This window comes from Hydra vulgaris, chromosome 03, assembly GCF_038396675.1.
Source record: "Hydra vulgaris chromosome 03, alternate assembly HydraT2T_AEP".
NCBI classification, from domain to species: Eukaryota; Metazoa; Cnidaria; class Hydrozoa; order Anthoathecata; family Hydridae; genus Hydra; species Hydra vulgaris.
Genome location: NC_088922.1, coordinates 70,460,293 through 70,481,243, shown reverse-complemented (window position 1 = coordinate 70,481,243; position 20,951 = coordinate 70,460,293). Strand labels below are relative to the sequence as shown.

The following is a 20,951-nucleotide window of genomic DNA, read 5'->3' as shown; positions in this document are numbered from 1 at the left end:
GAATTTTTATCGACGTTTATGATGTCAATTAATTTTTTTTTCTTAAACATCGCTATTTTGTTAATTATTTTATTTGCGCATGTTCTATTATTTCTTTTAATTACGTCGAACATATCATCTCTATATCGTATTATCTTATCGCCCAAATTGACATACATAATACCGCGAATTATCGTATCCATCTTTCGTATATTATATATGGTATATAAAAAATAATCAATTTTCGCTAAACAAGTCCGCTAAATCATGAACAGTATCATCGTCATGTAGTTCAAATATTTTTTCATCATCATCTAACAAAAATAAAAATAAAAATTGATTAAGATATTTGTTGTCAGCGATCGATAATATATTTTTCATCTGTTTTGATTCACTCATATGCGGTGTAATAAATTTGCACTCGAACCATACAGACATTACGTTTTTCGATAAAGCTAAATGATCGATCAATAATTTGTTTTGCGTAATATCCGCGCACTCGATTTTAAAATATTTGCATATGCAGTTCAAGATGACAAACTGAAATTTTTCACAAGCACGATAAAATTCATATAAATTATCAACAATAAATTCTCTTGTAATACCGAACACGATGCAAAAATATTTAAATTTATTGAGAAACCAAAACGAACTTACAGGCTTCGTAAAGAAGAGATACCATGAACACACCGCGGTCAATATTGATAATTTATTATCGACAATATATGTTTCGTATTCGTTGAATATATAGCGGGCAAGTGTAAAATTATCATACATCACGCAATTCATATATATTTTGCTCGTGGCGGACCTATTAATGTTAAGCTGGGACATACACCATTCGAAAGTAATAATATTACAATGTTGGGTTATCAAGTGCATAATATTTAAGTTTGCATAATATCCGTTCGTGCGACGCACATTATCGAGATATTTCTTTGCCCCATCGATATCATCTCTGATGAGCGCTCCAATAAAGAAAGTTTCATTTAGTTCCATTTTTTTACGATAGTGCGGGTTCAAATTTTTTCATCACACGAATATATTTTCCTCATCATGGAGGAAAAAAATATCGTCAATTATCAGGCAAATTAAATATATCGCAATATTGATTAGAATTTGCTATTTTGCATATTTGATGTAATTGTTCTTGTTTACTCAGCTTGAGAATAAATTTATTAAATACCCATTTATACATTAATTTATTTTCTTGGATTTGAATCAATAAATCTGATGCCAATTCCTCATCAGATATTTGATAATGGATAATTAACCAGTTTAATATTTTAAAATTACTATTTTCGCACGCTAAGTGCAAGAAATTTCCACAGAGTATTAGGATCTTATTTAAACTGAGATGTGTGCATATAAATACAACGGATTTGAAATATCCTTTAGAAATCACATTCGTTAATAATATTTTAACATATCCTATATCAAGTTTATTTCCATAGTTGGTGAAAATATAATTTGCAAGTATTATATTATTATTATAACACGCATCATAAATCAATGGACAAATATCTTCTTTTTTGATGCTAAACTGTTTTATTAACCATTTTAGCGTATTTACATCGCATTTTTCTGTTATATTTTTCATAATATATATGATTGAAATATATCTTTTGAATTCTGGTATCGAATAAATTTCGTTTAAATGTTTTGCGGCATTTACTAAGTCATTATCCTTACAGGCTTCGATAAAAGCTTGATGCTCCATTATATTGGTTAATAATATTTCCCGTATAATTCAAATTTATATTATAACAAAAAATAAATTAATTATTTAAAATATTTTTAAATATTAACTCGGTAATTATAACATGAATATTTTAATTTTCGATTTTATTGAGCAAATCCATTTTTTCTACATCGACCACATTAATTTTAAATTCTTGAAATAAAACTTCAAGAATTTTTATATTGCCGCTGAGACAGATTTTTAATAATATGTCCGAATCCATTAATTCAGTTTTATTTATATAATTTATATGACAGAGAAATCGAACAGGCCCAATCAATATGTTTATACATGCTATTCTGAATGTTTCGATTTTTTGATCGTCGAATTCATAAGTTTTATGTATATATTTTGCTAATTCATAATTACCTTTGAAACACGCATTTCGGAAATTTATTATAAAATAATCATCACTATATACGATAAAATATTGAAATGTTCTATTTAACCAATCAAATGTATTTTCATTACATTTTTCTGATAAGCGTTTAATATAATATGACATGTTAAATAATGTTTCATAACATAATATCGGTATTACTTTTTTTGCCCTTGCAATATCATTATCAGAACAACGATCAATAAATTCTTTTGTTGAGCAAACCATCTTTATCTGATTATATATTAATAAAAAATAAATAATTCAATTTTACACAAAATTAATATATTAATTATATACTTTTTTTTGGTGACCCATTCTAATAGTTGAAAATTATCGCTAATTTGTGTAGTTAAATGAATATTACGACCATCTGTCTCTTCTTTATGGAATAAATCTTCTTCATTAATACCAAATAAATCGAATAATAATTTAAAAGTATCATAGAACTGTTCTTTATATAAATTATATAATATATGGGCCAAATCCGTTGAACATCATCATATTGTTATGATGATTCAAATTTTATTGAAAAGTGATAAAAAATAAAGGTAAACATGATACCCATTCAAACAAATATTTATTACTATTACTATTATTATGATATAAATCGAATGCTTCATGAAACTTTACACATTTTTCATAATGTCCATAAATGAGCATATGACATATTATTTTATTAATTTTTAATCTTGATATATCAAGATCAAAATTATCAAGTAAGAAAGTCATATTTTTTAGTGAGCCCTTTATACATACGAAAGTGAATATGTGATGAATTTTTTTGTAATTGAAATGCTCTAAGCAATATAAATGCATTGCAAGATCAAAATTATCTCCTATACAAGCATATTTGAATACATTCGAAAAATCTTTTGATTTGAGATAACCATTTTCGTTAACTAAATCGTTCTGATTTATTTTAAAATATTTAAAAATTAGTCGGAGTATTTCAACGTTATTGATATTGCATATGTAGTATAACATATCTTTTTTGATGAATTCTTCCTTATCAATGTGGACGGTCCGAAATAAATATTTAATAATTTCGAGTGATTGTTTATTACACGCGGTCTTTAATATTTTGATCGTGTCCGAATTGCCATAATTATTATTAATATGATCTGCTAATATAAAATTTTTACCTAAGCATGCGCCGTGGAATGCGCGTTTTAAAATATCAACGTTGAGATTAAAACGTTTTTTTAGCCATTCAAACGTATTGATGTTACATCGACAAGAAATAATCGTTAATGCGTATGTCCATAATTTGTAGATATCATTATTTGATTTAAATTTTGATATGACTCGTTCCGCTCCTTTTATATTATTATTTTGCGATGCGATGATAAAATCAATTTCGAGTGATAAGTAATCATACATTTTATATATATACATATCCCTATGATGATTTCATTTTTTGACGGGAGGAAAAAAATAAATTATACACCCGATTTAACTATATCATCAACTTCATTTTTTAATTTTTCTTCGGATATTTTTTCATATAGTATGAATTCTATATATTGATCAATAAATATTTTTCCGAATCTATTTGTCAGTATGGTAATCATCGCATCACGATCTGCTCTTAGAGCAAAAACTTCTTTTATAAAATATTTTTTGATTAATAATTACGGATTAACACATTTAATTATTCTTTCGTCACCGAGATAAGTTAATATTATCTTTTATTTTGAATCTCTCATGTAGATATTTAACCTCATCTAATAAATTATTCTCACATAATATCATAAAAGTTGATCCGAGTGTATTTTAATAATAAATGTTCTGTGAGATCATAATTTTTCGATATATAAGCTTCAGGAAATAATATATCAAAATCGAATGATTCAAGATTTTCAGCAAATGTTGTTATGAACCATTCATAAGTTTGAATGTCACAATATCTGACTACTTCCGGTAATTTTTTTGATAATGTTTCTTTATCGAATCCCGAAGAAATTATTTCTTCAGCTATTTCAATATCATTAGTCTGACATGCAATCACGAAACGCCGAATAATAATTTCAAAAATTTCTTTATCGATATTATATTCGACTGACCCGAAAAACCACCAATAAATTTTTATTATTAAATCAATCATTGTTATGATAAAAAGTAAAAAATAATTCAAATTTGCAACCGGTACGGCGGATATTATCGATAAAAAAAATTAATATACTCGCATTAACTCGTTTCCGAATTTATCGATCCTTATATTAGGTTCAGTGAGTGATATAAACCATGTCGATATTGATAATTTACAATTTTAAAAAAATAACATTAAATAATATTTGTAGGTATGATTTCATGCCCTCTGACTTTTTTCAATAAATGTATTCGTTTTTCGCGATCATATTTATTTATAAATTTATATATAATCCACGTTTTCATCAATTCCGCATCGGACATTTTATAACATAAATCGATGTTACATTTATTAAATAGATCATCGTCATTAATTTCAAACATCTAAAATAACCAATCAACTTTTTGAAAATTTATTCTTCACATACATAACTTAATGTTGGAATCATATTTAATATTTCTTCTTTTTTTATGTGGAACGTGGTGCGCAAATATTCTAACATCGATATTGATCCATCTAGGTATACATTATTGAATGTCATAATGATTAATTTACGATCGGTGATCGGTCCATATTTAACTAATATATGTTGCGCTAAATCAAAATTATTTGCGATACATGCATCATAAATATATACATTATGATTATTTATAATATTTTTAAAATAATTCACATATAAGTCAAATATCGCAGGACTACAATATTGAACGATTGTATGCGTTAATTCTTCGATATATTCGATATCGCCGTCAAAAAAGTTTAACGAGTTTTTTACTTCGTCAAAGTCGTTATTTTTACACGCTTCAATAAATGTATTCATTATCTATCATTATCATACTTTTTATGATCAAATTTATGTATGAAAAAAATTAATCATAATGATACTCATAATTTTCATCGCTTTCTTTTATATATGTTCTTATTTGGTTTCTGAGTGTTTTGGTCGGGTTATATTTTATTCCGAATATCCATTTATAATTATTAAAAGTTTTTTCTCCAACGATATTAAATATTATTGTTTGTAGTCTTTGATTATCATATCCGGTGATTAATTTATTATATAACCAGAACACGATAACGCGATGACCCCTCTTATAGAGATCATTCAAAAATTCTACTGGAACATCATCCGCATTGATTTGATAATAATTTATTAACCAATCTAATATAATAAAATGTTCCCTTATACATGCATCACGTATAATACTCAAATTATTATATTCAATAATTTCTTTCTTTTTTATGCGGAATGTATGGCAGAAAAATTTTACTCGCATCACATATATTTTATCCTTAAAGACAAGATCGTTTAAATATTCGAGTCTATAATTCCAGCATTCTTTGAAAACTAAATTAAAATTTTTTATGATGAACATGGATACTTTTACATTCCCGTCAATGAGGGAGTTGTATAGTGCGATTTTTAAATCAGAAGTATCAGTGATACCTAATATTTCAATAATATAAGTTTTAAATAATATACATTACAATTTCGATATATATATCGCAATATACGATTCTGTGTTTCTGATGATAAATAATGAAACTGATATGTTATTTTTAATATTTGTTGTTTATCTTTTGCGATCAATATATCGTGTGCATATCTAACGATTTCTGACCATGTAAAATGCATGATTAATATATTATAAAAATACGAGTTTCAATTTTTATTTAGGTGGCCTCATAAATAATAAAAATTGAATTAATATATTTTATTAATAGTTAAAAATGGCTCAACGAGATGCGAGATTATTAAAAGAAGAATTTCGAGGAAAATTAACAATAATCAGAAATATTGATATAGAACAATTCGAAGACCTCGATAAAAAATTTTTCACACGTTGTGATAAAACGGACGAAATATGGTATACAACAAGCGAAAATAGGACCAACAGGGTTATTGATCAACGCGAAATGGAATGTAAATTTTATATATCGGGTCCATGCTTAGGATGTAACAGAACATATAATGATGTTAATCTTTGTTATGAAGGATATCACCGCGGTTGTTTACCTTCATCTCTCTATTGTGAGGACATATTGAGTAGAAAAAAAATTAATTAATCATTCCATCGTTGATCATCCATTATGTATTAATTTTTTGTATTTGTTTTCAAATACAAAATACTTTTCATCTACGATAACAATATGATTTATTAATCTATAACAAAATATTCTTTTATATACAGAAAACCGTCCGTAAATATTATAAAGCCATTTATACGATCTCTTATAATAGTCTGTTATATATATTAACAATCCATAATTACACATCAAATCGTATAATGATAAATTATTATCTTTTACAACATTAGTTGCGCCGGAATAATTCTTATCATATATATATTTATATATAGTTAAAATTAGATAATTATCATTGCAATTATGCCCAGTAATATTATAATATTTAAATTGCTTTATTATATATAAATTATTATATATAAATTGCTATATTAAAATATCCCAATAAATAAAATGTTTGTAATCCTGTATGTTTAACGAGATCTTCGTAAGTTATAGCAATAGACATCTTTAATTAACTCATTAAATAATTCAGTTTTGCAAATATACACGTTTGATAATTTTACTTTTATACTGCACACGTCAAAAATTGAATCTCGATTTTTATTATATATTATATATTATATAATATACAATGGATATCGAAGCATTGATAAAAAAAATTAATGATATTCCTTTCATTCAAACACAGGCATCGCTTTTGGTTAAATTATTTAATGTGCCACTCATAAGTGGTAATACCCAACTTATAAAAGAGTTGTCAAAGCAAAAGTGTTTTGCAAATTTATTCATACTTGAACCATGCAATTATGACTTTTTGAAAACAATTTGTCAACTAAATGATATTGCTATGTTTGATTGCTTTATCACTATATGTGGAAACATAGAGGAAAAACACATTGCGGATATATTTAAAATGTCCATCAAACATGAATATTTTGAAATTGCAGAATTATTGATCATTAATTTTGGTTATATCCCGATCGCAAACTACATCAACAGAAATTTAAAGTGTTGTTACAAGCTTGGTAAATCAAGACCGATGATTTATGTACTCGAACGATTTAAAGTAGAAAAATCAAACCTTGACGAAGAAACGAAAGAGTTGATATGATTATCGACTATAAAGGATTTACCAGATAATATCGAACAATTTTTCATGCTCATGGTTAATGCAATCAAGGCAAATAATTATAATAAATCTATTAATTCTATGAAAATGCGTAAATTAGTGACGATAAAATTTGATGAAAAAATTACAACTGCGGAGCGCAAAAATCAATACATTGATTTCGTCGGAGAAGAAGAAATCAAAAGTATTGAATATCTATTTAATGTCGACGAATAATAATTATTTTTTTGCGCATTTATGAATTATTTTTTGATGATGTGGATGTACTTGTCCGACGCGAGACCCGCTTTAGAGATTTAAAATTGAATTACGATATGATATATTATATACAATAAAGATGGACAATCAAACACTCAAAAATAAAATATCAAAAGTTGATTTTTTACCTGTTCGATATAAGTTAATGTTCGATATTTTTAAAGTCGAATGTATGGAAGGTAATATTCAGCGAGCGAACGATTTATTTCAAGATGAAAATTTTAAGATGTTCTTTGAAAGTAAGAATTATAATTATCGAGTTCTTAAAAATATATGTTTGATCAATCAAATCCCAATGTTTCATTGGTTCATCGAAAAATGTAAAAATATCAATCTTGAGAAAGTGCTCATCATATTTTGCGAAACAGTGCTTTGTGGCAATATCGAACTCGCGAATTTATTAATCGATAATTTCGGTTACCTAACATTTAAAAAATATATGTTGATACATCTGATTAATTGTTACAATTATGGCAAACTTAAATCGATAATATATTTATGTAATCAATTTAACATCACAACGTCTGATCTCTACAAGGAGACAAAATATATGTTATCGATGGTCGATGACTTTCCCGGTAAGGGAGTCAAACATGAAAATAAAAAAACATAAAAATAAAAAATCATTTTACTTGCGTCTGGTAATTTCGAAAAAATGAACGCATGGATTAAAGCAAAATTTATTGATAATCTCGACGTCGCAGAACAAAGATCAATCATCGGTGATGAAATTTTTGATATCGAAATAATTAATCGTAAATATTAATATTTACGCGATTCCTTCCGCTCAACTTATTTTTTTGCTCATATCTGAAAAATTGATTAGTATGTGTATATGCATATATACATATACACAATATTATGAATTCGAATCCATCATCGTTCGATGAAAAACTTGATACCGTTTATAAATTAAAATCGAATAAATACCGATTAAAAAATGGTGCTAATCTCATGAATGAATGTTTAACGAGCGGTGATATAGCTCATGCAATAGTTGTTGCAAACACCATTCCGCTCGAAAAATATTTCAGCGATGAAAAAATCGTGAAAGATATACTCGAAAATATATGCGTGCATAATCAATTAATAACTTTTAAATGGTTTATCAAACGATATAACGTGGGATTTCAGACACCCCATCAAATAAAACATTTATTCAAAGTATCAATAATTAATGATAGTTATGAGCTCGCAACTTATATTATTGATATCGCCGGCAACATGGTAAAAAATAATCAAATACAAAGTAATCCATTTGATAGAATTTTTGCGATGAAAATGATATTGAAATGTTATGGAAAAATAATATTAATTCGTGCGATTATTTATGCAATCAATTTTTAATCACAACTATTATTGCTCTATCAAACCACTAAATTAAAAATTAATATATCAGATCATCAGTAATATCACCGACAATATTTGATAATTGTTTTTTTCGTTCATTAGGATCTTCGACTGTTTCATTATTAAATAAATGCATAAATATTTGTCCGGAACGATTCGAAACTTTTGCAAACAATAACAGAATATTGTTTGCGAAAGTTTGTTATATAATCCGAGCGCATCACGAATAGCCTGCGTAATACAATTCGTTTCATTTATTTTACCAATATTTTTTCCGCTTAAAACGTAGGTCGGTGTAGAATTTCGAATTTTTCCGTCAAGTTGTTGAGACTCGACAGTTATTTCAGCTTTATATCCGTCGAGTATTTGTTGATCAAGCATATATGGTTTGATCGAAACGTATTCACCTGTTTCGATCGATATCAGTCGAACTTTAATGGTCCATGAACAAACAGCATGTGCACCATTATATGTGAGTGTCGGGAACATAAATATTTTTCGCTTATCAACAAACTTACCGGGAACTATACCTGTTTCAATCGCTTCTCGCATGTTCGAAATTGTTGTTGATTTAGCCGCCATTTTGTTATTATAATTATCAACACATGTATTGATTCAAATATTATTTTTAATCAAATAATATTTTTGATGAATTTAGTCCTGTTCGTATTTGAATCAACATATACAATTAATATAAAAATATGCCTCCTCCAACCTTAGAAGGTATCATTACTCGATATCGTCGCGAAGTAAATGCTACCGACGGTTCAACTCCAGAACTCGAAATTCGACTTCAGAACGTTGATTATGAAACATTCGCAACGATATATGAAGCATTAATAGCTCGCGGCACAGAATGTAAATTAACGCAGATGATTAGTACGATCACGAATATTGCAACTCAGAATCGCGCAATGAAGATTCGCGAAATCTTCTTCAAGGATGGACGCAAAACAAATGAACGATATGCGCGAAAAGAATCACTCTTAATACCCTTCAAAGTTACATCAAACAATGTTGGTTTAAATTATATTGTTGCACTATCCGCTGAACGCGTCGATAAACAAAGCTTTAGTAGTGATGAAGCTGCAATAATTCGCATCAAAGCGCGTGTAAGCTTTGATCTTAAGATTGAAGGAATTTATGATACTCATCCGGAACTCCAGTGGAGCATAAATATGACTGTAACGCGACAGATTATAGGCAGCGATGCCGGAACATCGCTTAAAGAAATAATTTCTCAAATGTTTGCAACAAAGCCGCCAATGACTCCGGCGACATTTCTTGATGCACTACAACTTAGTGATGAAACATATCGTCAACTATATCAGTTCGAAATTGAGATAGAATTCGCGGGAAAACCAGAAGTTCGCGACCTAATAAGACCCGGCGATGTTACTGCAGCCGCTGAAACAATACTTCGTCTTGCAAATCCCGAATATGTACGCGAAGCCGCAATGCAAGCGATAATTTATCGTGTTGCGCAATACCTCATTAAAGCTCCAGGATATTTGCGACGTTTTCAACGCGAACTCGGTCTGAAGCGATTACTTCCACAAGCAGTCGCAATTACACGCGCAGATTATCGAGCAATATTTCCGCCCGAAGGATTTTTCTTAACAGAAAAAGCAGATGGGAAACGTGCTCTCGCAGTAATTCATGATGGGCGCGGCAATATTGTTAGTGATAGTCTCATTAATGTCGCATCAAACATCGCAAACAGTAAAGATACTATTCTTGATGGTGAGCTCGTCGCAGATATAATTTATGCATTCGATGTGATCGCGATTGCGGGTGAAGATGTGACGTCTCATGATTTCGAAAAGCGGTTAACACGAATCCCCGAAGCAGTAGAAATTATGCGCAACCTAAAGATGCCGGTCGTCGCAAAGGGATATATTCGATTATCAAAAAATTCGCTCATGAAGGAAATCAAAACCGTTTACGAAGCTAAACGACCATACAAAATTGACGGTCTGATATTTGTTGAACCCGGCAAACCGTATAGCGAAAAAACAAATTATAAATGGAAACCATCCGAACACAATACGATCGATGTACTTGCGCGTCGTGCACCCCCGAGTGTTCTCGGTAAAAATCCATTTATTGATCGACCGAATCACAAAATTTATTTCTTGTTTGTCGGGATAAATTCTGACCTCTATCGTAGGATCGGTCTTCAATGGTGTCCGGGATATGCGGAATTATTCGGTTCGAATGATATGAGTAATTATTTTCCTATACAGTTCTCACCAAGTGATGTTCCGCTCGCATATATTTATCAACATCCCTCGGAGGGTGCCGCCGAAATCGATGGAAAAATTATTGAGATTCGCTGCACCGGTAAATGTATTGCAGCAGGTGGTGGTATGCCCTTAGTTGATTGAGAAATCGTTCGCATTCGCGATGACCGACGGCGCGAACTCGCATCAAAAAAATATTTTGGGAATGATTTCTATACGGCCGAACTTATCTGGGTCAACTATGTTGATCCATTCCCGCTTGAACAACTTTGGGAAGGACCGTTAGGAGACTATTTCATGAAGACAAAAAATGAAATATATCATGCGCAAACGAGCACCATCAATTTTGTTAAATCTCAACGTATGGCTTCACTAAAACATGCGAGTTGGGCCGTTGATATCGCCATAGGTAAAGGTCAAGATCTTGGTCGATATCTTGATGCGGAAATTCAACATCTTGTTGCGATCGATGTTGATCGCGCTGCATTATCAGAATTAGTGCGGCGTAAATATAATTATGCAAAACGCTCTGTCGAATCAAAGAAACACATACATTCATCAACAACGATTCATATCCTTGCAGCAAATGCGAATGATCCATTTAATAAAAATATCGAACGACTCGAATCACTCGGTCTCACTAGAGCGACAGCAGACGCATTAGTATGCAATCTTGCAGTTCATTACTTTCTCGCGGATATATCCGCGATGCGTAACTTTGTTGCATTAGCGCGCAATATTGTTAAGGTCGGAGGTCATGTCATGATGACGATACTGATAGGAGAAAATGTTTATGCTGCATTGAAGCAAATACCTGAAGGTGGAACATGGGATAATTTTGAAGGTACACCACCGGCGCGAAAATATTCTATAAAGCGCTTATATAGCAGCGATAATCTTGAAGTCGCAGGTCAACGCATTGGTGTTTTACTTCTGTTTAGCGATGGTCAATATTATGAAGAATTTCTCGTCAATACGAAAGCGTTTACTGCGGAATTTGTGGCGCGCGGCTTTAAGCTTGTCGCATTAACAAATATATCGCAAAATATTCCAGATTTTGAAGTGCGCAATCGTTCTCTTGCTGGTAAACTTACCATTGGTGATCGTAAATGGTTATCATTATATGGAGAACTTGTTTATCAGCGAATTAGTTGATTCGCAGATCAGTTGATTCGCAGATCAACCAGTGAAAAATTTGAATTATAAAATATTGATAATATCAAAATGAATAATAGTATAATGAATAATAACAATATGAATTATAAAAAAAGATAGGCAGAACAAAAAGAAAAAGAATTAATCGAAAAAGCAAAAATTCGAGAAGTAATTAATTTATAAAAATCAACAGATCTGTTCCATGCAAAGAGCGATAAACAAAAGAAAACGCACTTGCAATATTCTACAATGATACAAAATTATCTAAAAAACAATTTATTCAATTAAATTTAAAATATTCATACAATAAAATATTAGACATCGAAGATAAAAAATATCTTGATAAATTCATATATAACAAGGATATAAGAATTATAATTAATATGCCAATTTGTTATATATTCGAATTTATAAAAACTGGGACAATAATAAATAAATCGTTAAATTTATTACATGCATGTAATAAATATAATATATCCTTTATTTCACTATATGAAAATTATATGTCGGAAGAATTTTCATTACCTCTCATCATTGATGAGAATGAAAAAGCAAAAAGCGAAGTAATAATGTATTGCAAGGCTATTGATTATATTATTTACAAAAATTGGAAAGTATAATAAATTTGAATCTTTGTTTTTTGTACTATACAAGAGCACGCACACAATGAATTTTGCAATTTTCTCAAATAATATAATTCAAAATTTAAATAATCTTCACCCGGATATAAGGCAAAAATTTTATAACATAAAATATACGGGAATTAAATTATATAATCTTCAAACTGTATATCACATCATTAATGATGAAAAAATAATTGATTGGAATGGATTCCAACATATAGAATTATTCATCAATACTAAGCGATACGATTTAAATTTCGAATCGCTTATTAATGCATGCATAATATATGATATATCGATTTATAATCTTTACCACCATTGTTATCTTACAAAAAATAATTTTAAATATTTTATTTTACAAATAATTAAAAGAGATTATATATGGTATAAAAATCTTATTGCAGCAAATACAAAAATATTTAAAGAAGTTAAAGATAAAATAAAAATAACTAAACATAAAGGAAAAATAATTAGTACTAAAATTGTTAGTAATAAAATAATTATTTATAAAATTTTAAAAATCAGAAATAAAGGTGAAATGATGATGAAACATATTTTTGATAATTTCAAAGAAAAATATCCATATAATATGATAAAACCTTTATTCCCTCTTCGCAAAAATTGAATTTGTATTTTTTTATATATTAATGCAATGAATTATAGCGAAAAAGAAAAATATGAAATTTTCCGGTTTTATAAATATACCGAAAATAATATAAAAAATATTAATGCCCAATATTGGAATAATTATATAGATGGTATAGCAGATTATCGAGACTAATGTCCGCGCTAATTATTTTAAAATTTCTGTAACTGAACAAGAAACAATAAAAAGTAATTTACGTCAATATTTATTTACGGAAGATAAAACATTTTTAAATATATTAGGACTCAATACGATAATTAATTATTATATAACTTTTAACTCGGAAAATTCTCCAGATGTAATCTTCATGCAGTTTTTCAGTCTTGGAATAGATATTTTCGAAATAATCCAATGCCGTCGATTAAATAAATCCTTATCCGATTTCGCACATTTCATCTGTCATAAGATTGAGGTATTACTATAAATGATATAAAAGTTCTCTCACACGTTGAGGGTCGCGATTATTTTTTTGCCATCTACGAACTTGACCGTTGAGCTCCTGTGGTACACCAAAATTATTTTCAATACTACTCATGCATCTTCTTCCGCCTTTTTGCCAAAATGGTATATGTTCGCGACGCATAATTCGTCGTGAATCATGTGCCCAAAATTCTGTAATTGCTTGTTCAGAGTGCGATCTGGATCACCACAACTCCACGCTTCATCTGTTTCGTCAATTTTATTGAAGTGTCTGAGTCCCGCGGGAAACAAACTTTCGTTCATCGCATAGTCGTGATCATATTTATTTGAATCAAGAAATGCGCGATTAAGTGTGCGAATTTCTTCCCATAAATTGTTACTCGTCGAATAATTGCTCGACGAGTAATTATTGCTCGACGAGTATACATAATCAATGAGCGATGATACCGTTGGAATTTTTGTAATTCCGTTGCGCACAAATAGATCCCGAAGATAAAATAAATTTTGTCTTGAGCAAAACTGATCAATAACTTGTTTAGTTGACATTGTACGATATATATAATATCACATACATTAAAGATCACCCCTTATTTATTTTATAATCATGAAAAATTTATATAAAGTACCCACGAAAGTGTCTGTGGGTGTCATATTATGCCGTCGTAATCCTAAAACAGAAAAACCAGAAGTACTACTCGCACATAAACGATATACATATGCGTTTGCGGAATTCGTTCATGGGCGCTACACGCAAGGATATACAAATTCTAATGTTGCACTCCGATTAGTTGCACCTCTGTTTGATCGGATGACGCGCGAAGAATTATTCGATATTTTATCCCTCAATTTTGATCAGATGTGGTACCGTATTTGGCTCACGCTCGATAATCGTGAACTCTACAACAAAAAATATGCAAAATTTCATTCAACATTTATTCGCGACGATAATGGTGCAGCGCTTATTCGCTTAGTTAAAATGGCGCGCGCCAATGGTGTTGTACTTTGGGAAGTCCCAAGAGGGCGTCGCATCGACACACAAGAAGCGGACATCATATGTGCAACTCGTGAACTTCAAGAAGAAACTGGAGTCAAAAAAAATGATTATCGTTTTCTGCCCGGAGTTAAACGTCGCGTCAATTATATAAGTGATGGTATTCCCTACATATGTTCGTATTATGTTGCGATCGCGAATCCGCACCTCACCGGTGCGATCAATTATGATGATCCAAGTCGTCCAACATTGCGCGAACTATATTATATGGCCGAAGTGAGCGAAGTTCGATGGTACAACATAGAACAGATCCGACTCATTGATGACGTAGAATCGCATCTCGAATCACTCATTGCGCCCGCATTCAAACTCATGAAAAAATATATTAAAGGTCATTGGGTATCAAGGTTGTGCCGGAGCAATAATGTGTTTCCAAAGAATCATAGAACAGATAATGTCGTGGGCCGTCTGATGAAAGAATCGCCGCGCCTCATCAAGACTAATCGTCCGAAGATCAGCTTCAATATTAGTTATTGATCCTATGTGCCGATTACCATATCTTGTTGGAGTTGTACTCGGAACATAATGCCAAGAATTTGCGACAAAGTTGCGCACATCCGATGAGTCTTCGAAAAATTCTGGATCGTGATAATATCGACAACCCATACATCGAGTCCGTCTGCATTCTTTAACGCATTCGAGTGTTTCGCGCGTACCAAGATAAATATGTCCTATATTTGCATGGAACACACAATCACCGATCCGTACCGCAAAATGATTCCAGCGCGGAATATAATATAAATTAGTTGTATTGATAGCGGCGAATACTTCTGATGCGATTTTCATATCTGCGGGTAACACTATTGCATCGATAGTAATGTTATCTGATATTTTTATTGGACGACCGATTGGAGCAACAACTTCTATTGGAGAAACAACATCAGTTGGTTCGATCGCATTAAATGATCGAATACGATTGAGTCCTTCTTGTGCCGATTTGAGTTCAGTTTGATGAAGTTGTTCCGCATCAGTTGTATTTTTTGCGAGGATCGATGAAAGCTTCTGAAGATCAACCTCGAGATGACGCATTATAGAAATTGCGTTCGCGCGAATCTCAAAAGTTGTAATATTAAATACCGAACTTGATTGTCGCGTTTTTTCTGTGATTTCGCGCAACTCATTTGTGATTCGGTGGAGCGAACATATGCGCGCATCTCACTCGTGATCTCATCGAAGTCAGTCTTGTTTCCCGATATGGTTAAAAAAATAATATTACTCTAACTGCTCAAGATGATCAACTTGAGGAAACATGTTGTAAGGCGGCGGAGGAAGTAAATCAAATCTAGAATTTAAATGTTGATGGGGTATTAAATTCTCAAACGTTCGCCACATACCATAAAACATTACAGATATTTGCTTCATTCGAGGTATCCATGAATCATCAATTATTGATAATATAGTTGCTCTGAATTCCATATTAGTCCTTGCCAGAGATATTTCATGTCTCAACAATGAACTATAATATTTTTTGAGTCTTGATTTTTTAGTTACTTTTACGATTTGACGACACATTTTGATGATACATGTATATGTCATATATTATATATACATATATTATATATACATATATCATATGTCATATATATACATTATTCAAATTTTGTCACGAGAAGGGGCACAAAAATAAAATTTTTATTTCGATAACATTGCTGATATACCAAAATATTTTTTGCAACATAAATCAACCGGATAAAGCACTTCTCATATTTCAGCGCTAATGGTTTTATATTTTTTGCATTTAATCTTGCATTAATTAGGTCATTCATTTGAGCAATAGCATCATTTGCTTTTTCTATACTTTCGCTGATCATCATACACTCAAAATTTTTCAGAGGATATTCTATCGGAAACTCTTTAATATATTTTATCACTTCTTCATCGGTAATAAAATTCATTTTTGAATGATTATATTAATATCCGTATTCAAATTTCCATCATAAATGAATTCGGTATTATAGTATATATCATAAAGTATGGCATATACTGACTCTTTCAAAGAACAGGTCAAACAAACTATCGCAAAAAATATTTATTCTAATAATCAAGTTTTGATCAAAGCGATGAGACATGATTCGATAATATGGAAACCCGCTGAACATATCGTGAACAAAAAACAAAATAATGAATTAAAATCGAAAACCATAACATTTTCAAGTGATCATGAATATACACACAGCGCTATAAAATGCGATATATACGAGTATGATATCGTTAACGTTCCGACCGCAAAAGAACGTAGAGAAAATTTTTTTAAATTTATCGTTGATAGAGATGCCGAAATCGGCCTCAATAAACTCAGCGTAAATTTAAATCATTACCAAATATATTCGGAAATGAGTATGCGAAGAGCAATCGAAATGATGATGAACAATTTGTCATGCCCGCATTGTGGTACACACTGAGGTCTGTTCTTCCCGATGGAGGAGCAAAATTATTATTGAGTTATCCTATTAATGATTTTTGTAACAGATCGATTAGAAAAAGATTTTTACATAAAGTTGCACAACTTTATGCGGTGAAAATCGAGCTCTCCCATTACGATGATGGATTTAATCAAAAATCGACAATATATTGTGATTATAATGATAAAATAGATATCGGATTTTATAAAGGTCATTATTTTGACAATACTCCGATACCACTCGATGGAAAAGATATCAAATCGGTTATTGACCATAACGCGTTAAATACTTTTCGTCAAGATTTATATGTGAAAGGCGGTGCATATTATAACCAACAACATGTAATAACTGGTTCAATAACTCCTTTGAAAATTATTGTAAGTCTTTACGTACATGATTATTTCAAAATAATTCCCGCGGATTTAGTTCCAAAAATTACAGATATCTATCTCGATCGTAATAAAATAATAAACCTCATAATCCGAGAAAAAAATAAATTATTATATGATAACATTGAACCATATATCCCGAATTGCAAAATTCACCCCCTTAAGACGACAAAAGAAGAAAAAAATATCACTTACACTGATACATGGTATATTGACTTCAAAGAATATATCGATGAATTCGGAGATCCTTATCCTTATATCGCTTGTGGTGTTAACCGAGGAAGTCAAAAGCAAGTATCAGTAGTCGATCATGTTAGGTTTATGAATAATACATTCAAGAATGCAATCGGGCATAAGCTCCTCAAAAATATCGCAAAAAAGAGCGAAGGAAAAAATATATTATGCTACCACCACGATTTAAAATCCATTGAAGATTTTCTGTATGCCTCGGGGTTATTTTCTTTTAAATCGATCGAATCATCGAGTCGCATATACTCACTATCGGGAAAATTAAATTTACTCATTAATAGATTTGATTTTACCTTTCATGATTCGTCCGCTCATATTATGTTTCCTCTATCAGAGTTTCCTAATATGTTTCCGGATATCCTCCCATGGAAGGTCAATAATTTCCCATATAAGATATTATCGATGAATGTACTTTCGAAATGGGAATGTGCAATTGATGGATTCGAAGATGTTGTTCTCGATAAATACCTTGTCGCAGATAATCCCAAAAAAGTAAAAATATACGAAATGGTGATTGATTATTGCATTCGAGACTGTGTAACTCTTAAGCTCGGATTCGATAAATTCAGAGAACTCATTTTTAATGAGTTAAAGGTAGATATTGATCTATCGTTGACTCTCGCATCGGTCGCGAAAAAATATATCGCAATTAATAAATCTTTTGATCACGTCTTCCCGATATCCGGAGATGTCATGTCTTATGTTCAGGAATCAGTCGTATATGATCGCGTATGTGTTAGCGGAAATAAACCGATAAAATATATAAGTACATCTGATGATGATGATATTGTTGATATTGACGCCGTAAGTCTTTATCCGAGTGCGATGATTTATGGATTTCCGATTGGTTATCCTGAAAAATTCATTGGTGCGCCGCCTTCATGGGCAATAAATAACTTTTTCATTGCAACTGTTAAAATTCGCTCAATAAATAAAGAATTAAATTTCTCAACGATGAGCAAAGTTGATGAAAATGGGGTCCGGCAATGGGGAAAAAATATTGTGAAACCGGGCGAAATATATATTTTATCTCGAGTACAAATAGAAGACGCAACAGAATATCAAGGTATAGATTTTGAATACTTTGGCGGAATAATATGGCCGTGTGGTTCGAGCAACAACATTTTTAAAGCAATAAAAAAAATATTTAAAATACGTCAAGAGTTCAAGAAACAAAAAAATCCGATCGAACGATTATATAAACTACTTATGAATTCAGCGTTCGGTAAATTGCTCGAACGACCATATAATACACAGACGAAATGGTTATGGGATACGCAAGATGCCGCATTAAGTAAAGCAGTAAATAGGGGACTTAGTTTTATCTCCTTAGAATGTGTAAAAAATTATCCACATTTTACAACATATGATAAAAAAGAAGTTAAGTGCTTATACAAATTGCGATATAAAACTACAACGCGAATCAATGATCATTCGAATTATGCACATTGCGGTTCATTGATTCTCGCGCGATCGAAATCAATTATGTATAGAATTACATCGACCGATATGACTGATCCGCACATATTATATACAGACACTGATTCGATAATCCTACCAAAGAAAACATTAAATGCAATTATTAAAAAATATCCCGGACTCATAGGATCGGATATGTGTCAATTTCATTCAGAACTGTTTTGGAATGGCGCATCATCAACGGCCGTAATAACTGTGAAGAGAGCGATATTCATCGATAAAAAAATATATATCTTAGAGCTCTCGAACGATGAGATACCGAATGAAGTACAATATCATATACGCATGAAAGGAATATCAACAGATATGGTTAAACTCCACGCAGAAAAAGATAACATCACTCCATTCGAATTATATGAACGTATCATCGAAAATAGTTATACATTTTTAGTGAATAATATTAGTCGCAAGATTGGACCATTATAATGTTCATGCGATATTATATTAATAATTATTTTTTAAGGATGTGTGGCGCGCGGTCGCAAACTTTTATTATTTATTTTTCAACATGTGATGCGCGTGATCACAAATTTTTATTATTTATATATCAATATGCGCGCAGTCGCAAACAAATAAAAAATTATAAATCAACATGTGATGCGCGTGATCACAAATATATATTAATTATTTTTCAACATGTGATGCGCGTGATCACAAATATATATTAATTATTTTTCAACATGTGATGCGCGTGATCACAAATATATATTAATTATTTTTCAACATGTGATGCGCGTGATCACAAATATATATTAATTATTTTTCAACATGTGATGCGCGTGATCACAAATATATATTAATTATTTTTCAACATGTGATGCGCGTGATCACAAATATATATTAATTATTTTTCAACATGTGATCACAAATAAATAAAAAATTATTTTTCAACATGTGCTGCGTGATCGCAAACAAATAAAAAATTATAAATCAATATGTGATGCACACTATCACATACATTTACTAATTATAAATCAAGATGTGATGCGCGCGACCACAAATAAGTAAAAATTATAAATCAAGATGTGATGCGTATGGTCATATACATCGATAAATTATTTTTCATGATATGATGCACGTGATCACAAACTTTTATTAATTATATATCAATATGTAATGTGCATGATCACAGATATCTATTAATTATTTTTCAACATATGATGCGTGTGTTGCGAACTTTTATTAATGCGAAAAAATATTTTTTGACAATGGGGGGGGGGAGTTAAGGGTGAGTGAATATTTTTAATTATTTATTGATATTTGCTTCATTATTTTTTGAAACTAAATATTCGTATAAACTCTGACGTCGCTCAACGTCTATTTCGCGTTTACGTTCAT

General features: G+C 30.7%; 1 protein-coding gene across 1 annotated transcript; it reads left to right on the top strand.

The window, feature by feature from the left end:
- The first annotated feature begins 17,471 nt into the window (after positions 1-17,471).
- LOC136078894 (uncharacterized) lies at positions 17,472-20,039 on the top strand. The gene has a single exon (XM_065794711.1). The coding sequence runs from the start codon at positions 17,472-17,474 to the stop codon at positions 20,037-20,039; it is 2,568 nt and encodes an 855-aa protein (XP_065650783.1).
- The last annotated feature ends 912 nt before the right edge of the window (positions 20,040-20,951 follow it).

What these genes read in the sequence shown, in the direction of transcription:
- LOC136078894 (XM_065794711.1), top strand. Translation starts at nt 17,472, where the DNA reads ATGCCCGCATTGTGGTACACACTGAGGTCTGTTCTTCCCGATGGAGGA.